General features: G+C 43.9%; 1 protein-coding gene across 1 annotated transcript in view; it reads left to right on the top strand.

Annotated features, from left to right (window-relative positions):
• Positions 1 to 9350, top strand: part of LOC105453064 (tribbles homolog 2) — a 20395-nt gene extending 11045 nt beyond the window's left edge. The window contains exons 3-4 of the mRNA XM_011694750.1: positions 337 to 638; positions 5525 to 9350. Of these exons, the coding sequence (XP_011693052.1) occupies positions 337 to 638; positions 5525 to 5984 (762 nt within the window). The 3' untranslated portion in view covers positions 5985 to 9350. The remainder of the gene's footprint in view (positions 1 to 336; positions 639 to 5524) is intronic.
• The last annotated feature ends 912 nt before the right edge of the window (positions 9351 to 10262 follow it).

The following is a 10262-nucleotide window of genomic DNA, read 5'->3' as shown; positions in this document are numbered from 1 at the left end:
CGATTGGTGTTATACTGTCTCTAGACTAAAGATAGTACATCGTGGTTCGCATTTGCAAAATATAAGTTATCTATAAAATAGATATTATGTATATTAAATATATATTAGAAACCTATAGAAAAAATGTGTTGCAACCGATGTGTCCACGACTGTACATAAAAAAAGATTGTATAAATTAGATAATTGTGATTAGTAATTGCAATTAGGAATGAAGGGTCTCATCCAGTGATATCTGTGAAAGTTCACTTCCGGCGTATTTTTAACCGGCGTGTTTTTAACGAGAGACATAATTTGAATCGCCTTTGTTGCTAACTCGGTTGCATTTCCGGATTGCAGGCGCTGACCGTGGGCGACAAAGGTTGCGAGGCGTTGCTGCAGGCCCACCTTCGTCTGGAGGGCACCGGCGCGGCGAGCGGCGTGGCCGGCGTGGTGGAGGCACCTGGAGGTCGGCGCTATCTCCTCTTGGAGGGCCATCACGGTGACCTGCACGCCTACGTAAGGGCACGCAGGAGACTGCGCGAGCCCGAGGCGAGGCGGCTCTTCCGGCAGGCGGCCAGGGCCGTGGCGACGTGTCACGAGTACGGCGTCGTGCTGAGGGACCTCAAGCTCCGGAAGTTTGTCTTCGCCGACGAAGCGAGGTGATAATCCAAGTCCAGTATTTAGCTTTTTTTTTTCAAAGTGACTTCGACAAAAACTTCGGTTTATTTTAATCAATGATTATCATCAAGTAGTAATAATAAATAATAAAAATGGTAAAACTTTAATTTTTTTTTTTAAAGTATGATTATTTTTTTGTTATTTGACACAAAAGAAAATTTAGATCGTGGAAGATCTAATATGTATAATTCTATAATTGTATATATTTGTATAAATTATTAGAAATCTTATAGACAATTGTGCCAGTTTAAATTAATCACCGATTATATTAATTGGAGTGTGTCGAAGCCGCTCTCAGAATCGAGTTTTCGATTTATCAAGCCGTTAGAGACGACGATGATTTTAGGTTTCTGTCATAAATTAGAATTAAATTTAACTGTTTTATTTTATTTCCAAAAATATTGAATTATGAAGGATACGAACTTTTTTCGAATTATCAGTTTTTTATTATTTAAATTGCATACTCGATAAATTGATTCTCGATAAAATAAGCCAAAGCATCTTTCCGGCGACAATTCATTGAGAGTTGATAAGCGACACACATCCGGATCGGAGCGAAGGTATCGATAGCGCCAGGGGTTCGCGTTCGCTTTTTCCGAGTGAAGGGGAAATCGATTGCTGTGTATGTTTTTATCGTGTAAGTGACCTCTCTGTTCCCGGCGTTGGAAAGAAATACGACTGAACATGGAAATGAATTAAATGTTAAATTCGTCGCAGATCTCATGGCATTGTCGCTCTCGCTCGAAGAAGAGAGAGAGCGCGTTTCGCTGAACTACATCATAGGCGTATTGCATCAAGTTGCGCGCATTTGGCCGATATTTTCACCTAAAAGCTCATTTAAAATAAACTCGTTCAAGAACACTCACGATTCTGTACCTCTATAGTCGAATAGATGAGAAAGGAATATTATTGGTTATGATTGATATCGATCATTATCATCAAACATACTGTTACTCAAATCATACAAACATTATGTCTAATTTATGATCTCAGGAGCCAGTATTTTCTCATATAGACAGTGACAAGCGGTACGAAGCGATCTTATTTGCGAAAAGAAAAATGTGATGCTAAAATTCAAATTTGCATAAAGTTAAGTTTGACTCAAATTGAACACAAATTCGCGTGAAGTCAAATTTTTTATCAAAACAGGTACATCACAACCGCGATCACGGGCAAACCCTTATGTTGCAAATCCTTACATGTTGCGAACAACGTGGTTGGTCTCGTTATATCCCCGGAGGGGATTTCATTAGATCGCGTCGAGTCGTGATTTAGGGTGTGTTTGCGAGGCTCATTCGTTTGTGGCGTTATCTGTTCGCGATACGACGCACCCACGTGCCGCTGCGGAAGGCAGGCAGACAGGCAGGCAGGCAGGCAGGCAAGCATGCATAGGGTATACAGGCAAACGGCTGGCCGAGTCAAGCTGAACCAACCGAGCCAACGGGCGTGTGTTGTGTGTCGTGCACGGTGTGTACACGCCGGCGATCGGGAGATCGACTCGTATGTCGGTCCGTTGTTGGCCAATCGCATTCCTACCGAGCGGCGAGCTGCTGCTCCCGCGCGCGCGCGTACGTAAGAATAAGGAGAGTCCGGGGAATGTTGCAAGCCAGAAAAGCATATTGGTTCATCGGCTGCTGCGGCGGGGTTTTGAAACGTCGGTATAATTAGGAAACGCGTGGCTCTCTCGGCTCGTTCCACCGACGCGGCGCGGCGCGACGCGATGCGACCGACATCCGAGACGGCGCATCACGGTATTCTTGCCTCCCTTTCTCCGAAAGGGACGAGTTTCGCGTCTTCCTCGAGCTATCGAGTGTAATCCCTTCAAGATGCGATAATGTGCAGAAACTCGATATCTAACGAAGAATTGATAATGAATTTTCGAATGAGGATCCGAAAACTTTCATCGGTATTCTTATAACCAGTGTGGGTTGATCCTATATAAAAGTCTTCCTCAAATTCTACGATCTTGAGAGAAATTACTCACAATCACTGCGGCTGCGAACGTCATTCTCCCTTTCTGAAAGTTTGCCAAGATCTCCGCGAGCGCGCGTTCCGTTTCGCGAGTCTCTCCCGCGTGGGTTTCTCTTTACCTCGATCGGCCGACAATGGGCGGATTAAGGCGATCAAATCAGTCTTTTCCCGGATGCACCTTCGCGTATGGAGTTCGACCTATGGTAATTGCTAAATGCGTCACGTGCGCGTCCCGGCAGAAACTCGCGCCATCGTTATCAGCGTCATCGTAATCGTCATCGTCGTCGTCGTCGTCGTCGATGTTGGGCAGTAGCGTTAGCTCTTGGTGAAAAGCTGCACACGATGCGATCTCGTGGCCGGATTTCTCTCCACGCCACGCACCGCGTTTCGCAACGGCACCGTGCACTGGTCCAGTTCAATTCGGCGCCGAATTCAATCGGCCGGGGATCGTCATTCGTGAGGTTAATGATCCCGGCGAATAAAATCGTCGGTCTCGTTTTGATTCCTTTTTACGCCCGAGACACTCTCTATTCTTAAAACCGTGAATCCGGGACGTTGACCCATGAATCTGTATTCGGGCGTTTTCGCGCGCGCACAACCGTGTAATTTATTTATTTAGCTACTTACTCAAAATTGCCGGTTTTCGCAATGGTAAACTGTATATATTTTAAATCTTTAATTCGATAATATTAGTAAATTATAGGATGGCCATTTTAAATAAATATGAAACAATTTCGAGATGACCTAAGTTCGAGATGAATGATAGTTCTTCCAAGTATCCGCGTAAATTTGTATCTTATGCATAGCCGTTTAATTCCGGATTTTCCTTGTGCAACATACACGAAGATTAATATAATTGTGAGACGAAAATAATCTCGAGATGATGCACCTTGCCATTGGAAACAATTATTCGCCGCGTCTGCGTGCGTAGTTAATTGATTAACGACGCTTGATTAATGATTTCCGTGGCATCAGCGGGATCTTCTTCCGAGACTTAAGTTTCGCAATTGTAACACGACGAAGAAACGCGAGAGTTTGCTCGCGTTTGGAGCCCAGAAGGAGGAATTTCGGTGCCTCGAAAGTTTCGGTCAACGTTTCGGTCCCTTGACGTTTGTAAAATTTCACGAGCTCTCTGGTCTGAAGAAATCACATCGCGCCTAGTATCCGCCGCGCCGAGCGGTTCTTGAACCCGGAGCGATATCGTGCTGCGCGACCGGCGAACGGGTGAAAGTTTGCGAAGAAAGCTGTGCGATGCCCCTCTCTCTATCTCTCTTCGCTACATCTATCTCTCTTTATCCGCGACGGCCGCGTTTGGTTCATCACGAATGGCCTAGCGTGCCATCGCGTTCGTTCGATTCATTTGCTCGTGAGAGAGAAGAGGCCATTGACACTCGTTCGGATTGTCAAGATCGTGTAACGACTCTCTCGCGTGACGCGTGCGTTCACCGAAGGCGCGCGCTTCCGTCTCTCTCGGCTCTTCCGAAATACGCGCCGACGATGAGTCTGAATTGCTGAATGACTTTCTTGAAAAATGATTCCTTCGAAATACCACGCATTTTTGGGAATATAATATGGATGATTACATTGTGTAACTTGTCGAAATCTTATTATTGTATAAATATCATTAATTAAAAATAGACGTCTCTCTTGTTTCCTCAATTTATTTATATTTGTAATAAGAAATGTTTAAAGATATATTCACGAAATAACAGTGCTGTATTAATAGTGAAGTATGACGGAATTAATGCGAAAGTTCTTACTAATGAAAACTCGATTTTTTCAAGAAATGCAATTTTGATTTATATAAACTAGATTTATCTCTCTTGATTTGATCTTTCTAACTATACATTGTTTTTGCTAAGTAACAGTGCAACTTTTACACGAATTTTAAAATATTGGGATACCATCAACTAACAATTTTCAAGTTATATTTTCGAAGCAGGGCTAAAATCTCTCTATTGTAAATGACACAAAGGAACGACAAGTACAGGAATGTACTTCTGTAGGAGGATATGATCTGGAATACGTGGCGCTTTCCCGAGCGCGCTGCCCCTTCTCGACCGAATATCGTGGGCGATAATACGAGAACTCGCGTCGAAGGAGAGCTCAGAAGTTACCCAAGAGCCAAGAATATTACGTACACACGCGACTTCCGCGTTGCAGGTTGATCAACGCAGCAGCGACCGACCGGCCAGCAGCGTGCAGCGCAACGCGCTCTCCTCTCTTTCTCTCACTCTCTCTTCTTCCTCGTGTCTTCGTCGTCGCGCCTTATTCCGCGCTGCCAACGACGACGATGACGACGGCTGAGAACGATGGCTCAATCGCGGTGTCTCCTCTTGCTAAATTGAAATACCTTGCCTTCGGGCGCGCGCGCGCGCGCGCTTAAAGTACACGCGCGAGGCGAAACCCGAGAGAGGAGATCTCTCCCGACCGCATTAAAAAGATTGCACGGCTCCTTGGCTCCTAGTTCGCGAACTCTCGCGCGCAGCGACTAGATCATAACCGGTCGATAATAAATGCAGGGCTTGGCGTAACGCGTGTGTCTAAGACACGCAGAGAGCGAATTTCACACGACGCCGAAGGGAAAAAAGAACTGTAAATCTTTTGCAACCATTTAATGTTGCACTATCCCGTGGCTCCTTCGAGAGAAAGATCGAGCACTTTAATCTTATCGGTATCTAGGTAGACCGTTCGTCCTGGTAGACCTATACGCCCACTGACTATTGAATGACTTTTTTTTTACATCTTAAAAGCTAAATAAATTAAAATTAGAGAGACAGACATATCGGGATATACAATTCGGTTATCTCCGAGACAATGGTAGATTGCGAGAAATCGATTAGGTACTGCAACTTCTCGACGAATATTTTTCTAATTGGGCATTTCTTTTTTCCAGAACGCGGCTTCGTCTGGAGAGCCTTGAGGACGCGGTGATCGTGGAGAACGACGACGACAAGCTGACCGACCGACGCGGCTGTCCGGCGTATGTCGCGCCGGAAGTGCTGCGCTCCGGACGCGCCTATTCCGGCAAGGCGGCGGACATCTGGTCGCTGGGCGTGCTGCTGTACACGATGCTGGTGGGCCGTTACCCGTTCAACGACGCCGAGCACGCGTCCCTCTTCGCCAAGATCTCGCGCGGCCTGTTCGCCGTGCCGGAGGGCCTGAGCCCGCGCGCCAAGTGCCTGATCCGCTCGCTGCTGCGAAAGGAGCCGTCCGAGCGGCCGTACGCCGAGGACGTGTCGCTGCACCCGTGGCTGTCGAAGCCGCTGCGGTTACACACGCCCACGTCCGGCAGCAGGTCCTCGTGCCAGGACCAAGTCGTACCAGAGCTATCTATTAATCCTCAACAAGACTGACTCTCTCTCTTTCGGGGGAAGGATCATTATTCCGCGCGTGACGGCATCACACTCTCTCATCCTAGTGCTTCTCTCGCGCCGACAGCCGAACCGAGTCCTCCGGCCGGGAGGGGGGAGTTAGCGCAATCAAAAGAAGAAAGGAGGCAGAACGATTTTCTTTTAACACATTGGCTGTGCCCGTAGAGAGTAGCGGATGAGCTCGGCGAAAAGCGAAAATGTCTTACGTATATATCATAGAATTTAAAAAAAGACATGCGAAAGGTCGAATAAAATTATTCATTATCAAACGAGCAATATCCAGTGAAAAATTCTATCTTCCAAAAGATTCAAATTGAGAAATATATGTATATCCTGACAGTCAATGTGTTAATGGCAGCTGAATATACACAGCTTCGCTCACACAAGTTTGAGCGCGGTCTCCAAGCGTGGATAAAAAAATCGAATCCTCGCTGAGACGCGTAATATACGACTACAAATGCTGCGTCCTCCTCTTTTCGCCGGTCCAGGGACGGCCTAGAAATAAGCTTCGAAGATAGAGCGTATTAACATGAGGCAAGAGTAATTGTTCTCGATGGAACTTTTATGTAGGGGAGAGTAACCAAAGTCTCCATTCTGAATAACAATGCCCTTTGGATTATTTTCCTCGTTTAAAGCTGTAGCCTGCGAGTTAACTGATCGAAGTTGGAACCCTTGAAATAAGATGATATTACGTCTCTCATTATGTAAAGATAAGCTCACTCTAGTCTAGAGACACAACTTCGCAGGTCGAAGCGTCGAACAGCGAAAGTAATTGAGGGGTATCCTCTGTAAAATAGCGTCTCGATTTTGGTCATTCTCCGCTGGCAATTTCGGAGGCAACGTGACGCAAGTGATTAGTCTCTAAAAAAAAAAAAAAGGGAAAAGTCTCTATCGGCTATAATAGAATCCTAGATTCGAGGAAACATTGCCATTACCGGTCCAAGAAATATTTCGCCTTGCCGCGTAACAGATACATTCGCGCGCGCGCGCGAGCGCGTGCACACGCGCGAATTCCCTTGTGATAGAATCTGATCCAGATTCTGTGCGACATATGTGATAACGAAATATATACAGGTTGTTTCATAAGCGTTAATGCGGTTACTTGCGGTCATCTGTCTCTGAAGTCCATGTACATTAATTATTGTAAAACGATCGAATTCGATGTTTGTATTTTGCGAGTTAGACACACAACACACCCGAGTACACACACATCCTCGACTTTTCTTCGATACTTCGCGTTGTGCATCAACCCGGGATGACTTTTTTTCCCGCTTGTATACCGGCGAATCCGCTGTACACACATACACACACACACACGCATACACGCAAGAGTTAAAACAGTTATGTAAATACGAGCAAGGGACGTGGAACCTAATGTAAGTTCGAGTACAACCGGTGAGCTTCGTATAGTGTAGTATATAGTATGTAAAGCGCGATGAAATATTATATGAATGGGAATCCAGAGATTGAGTCGGATTCGAAGCTGGAAGACTCACGCAGTCGAAAGAGAAAATACAATGATTCAGCGCGAGAGAATGATTATTTCGCCTAATGACGACCAAGCGTTACTGGAGCAGGTCGGACGAATTTTAAACGAAATAAGTTTCCAATCTAAAATCCGACTCATTCTCCCCGTTTATCTGTCATCATTATATATCACGGAGTCAATCAAATATACCAGGCGGCCCATCGAGGGAAGGGATATTTTCTCGTTTGTTTATGCGATAAAAACTTCATTCTCCGACCTAAAAACATTGCCTTAGAAAAGTTCAAGACTGCTTGGACGTGTGGCCTATATTAATTAACTTTTATTAGAGAAAACACGCAAAATACACAACGTTGAACGGTGAATTTCTAACCTTAAGAACAATAAAAGAATACGCTTCTGGATTAACTCGCACCGAGAGTATCCATGAATATATATATAAATGTGTTCATCGATGGCAATGTTTTCAGGTAGAAGTAAACTCTCTAGCGAATCAAAGACAAGATTTTTTTACTCTCTTCTGACTCAGAACCTCTTAAAAAGTCATGCGCGATACGTGTGTACAGCTCACCAGGTTCCGATTTTAAAAAAAGCGAACGAACGACGATTTTTTTTCTATCAATTTGGGCACATGAGGCTGCGCGTCCCATTTTGAGGATTTTTCTCTCGAGTAAGATTCTCCGAGCGTTGTAAAAAAAAAACGACAAACTTGATTCTCGACTATTTTTTTCAGTAGAGACTTGTCATTGCAAGTCAATTATGAGAATAAAATTCCAAGACAGACATTGAGATTCTCATTTGCATCAATGCCAGATGGCGTGATATCTTCACGAAGTTATTACATTTTCCCTCTTCGTATCATGGTGGATTTAATCGTGTTCCACGTCAGTATCGACGTTAAATAAAGAAATACCGATGCCGCAGTCGTCGGTGGACGTGCCCAAAATAAACACTCCCGAAATGTTTTTCGGGAGTCAAGACTAAGTTTAAAACTAAGCAATCGAAATTAAATCCACCATCTCACACAGACCAGATTAAATCCGAAATAGTTTTTCGATCCCTTTTAGACGACGAAACTCTTTCGAGGGAAAATGGGGGGGAAACCAGGTTTACAAATATTCTCAAATAATTTCAGAGTCGAAATTCGATTTCGATGAAGTTCCAGTTAGTTTAGATGCATTCTTGAAAATTCTCATTTAATTCGAGTGGAAATTTCATCTATGACAAACGGTCGCCGAAACGCTAGTTTCGAGGAACATTGCACTAGACATGAGAATCGGGATAGTTGATGCAAAGTTCAGCCTCATGTGAAGCTCGAATCGAATCCGCGTCGGACGACGACGACGACGGCGAGGACGTTTCTCGTGGCTCGTAGAAGAACCTTTGATTTCGGCACCGGGGATTGGCGAAATGGCAAGCTCAGGGACACGAGACGGGGGTTTGTCGGGGCTGCGACCCGACCCGATCCTCGCCTCGGTCCCTCGTGTTCGACGAAAGTACCATGTGTTCTTGTATTTACAGATACCTGTCTACCTACCTATCTACGCGAACTCTTTTGTAACTTCCGCGAGAGTGAAGAGAGAAAGAGCGAGAGAGAGAGAGAGAGAGAGACTCCTCTTTTCCTTTTTATTTATAATATTCGCGCGCCGCGAACGGGGAGTACGGTACCCCGGGTGCGGCACTAAGATTCCTCCTCGTATCGTTCTCAGTCAGGGTACAAAACGCCGCGCGCATCCATCGACGTTTTAATTTGTACATAAGTTCGACGCGATTAAATCCTATTGTATTCAATCATTGTCTAGGTGCGTTTAAGGGAATTTCGTTTCTGTACATAGGTAAAATAAAGTGGCGTTTACGACGAAGAGCCGTCCGTCTTTCTTTAGCTTTATGCATCTCTCTGACGTACGGTAGGGCATGAACGTCTCAGTTCCTGTTTAAAGAAAAAAATCGTATCTCTGGTAAACATTGAGTCATAAAGACCAAACAGAGCTTATTCTAAAGTGGATTGTTGATATTTCAACTTGAAAATATTATGATTAACGCTATTACAAAACTGAAAAAATTATTGACGTAAAATCAAATCTTTAACTGGAGAGATCAGATTTGAATTAAAACATTACGGCGAAAATCTGATCTCTCCAGTTAAAGATTTGATTTTACGTCAATAATTTTTTCAGTTTTGCAATAGTGTTAGTCATAATATTTTCAAGTTGAAATTTCGGTAATCCTCTTTAAAATAAGCTCTGTTCATCTTTGGATGGCAACAATTGCGAGAACGGGGTGTAGCAATTTCAAGTTTTTTTTAAATCGGATTACACAAGTGCGAATTCGTTAATTACGTAATTTTTCGTCGATCTGACGTCATAACTCGTAAAAGTAACGCAGACCTTTGACGCAACGGAAAATCAGTGGCGGCTTAAGATATCAGTATTTGCCCCGTTGGCAATCGATTTAATTCCATTGGATGCAAAAAAAGAATTACAAAAGAAAAAGGAAAATAAGAGAAGATTAATTCTCTATTTTTTGCTTAAAAAATAACCGTGGAAAACATTCGTAATTAAATTTCGATTTATAAATATTTTATTACAAAAAAAAACGGTTCAACTCTGAAATCACGATAGGTTCAATATTTGTGATATAACGTGTATCTTTATTAAATACGGAAAAATCCACAACGGCGTGTCGTAAACTGACGTAAACAAACAAAATGAGATTAAAAAAATATGGGCATTTAAATTCCCTGAGTCACGTGGCGTGACGGCAGACCGTTGGGC

The sequence above is a fragment of the Wasmannia auropunctata genome, unplaced genomic scaffold, assembly GCF_000956235.1.
Source record: "Wasmannia auropunctata unplaced genomic scaffold, wasmannia.A_1.0 LD336022.1, whole genome shotgun sequence".
Taxonomy (NCBI): domain Eukaryota; kingdom Metazoa; phylum Arthropoda; class Insecta; order Hymenoptera; family Formicidae; genus Wasmannia; species Wasmannia auropunctata.
This window is presented reverse-complemented; position numbering and strand designations above follow the sequence as displayed.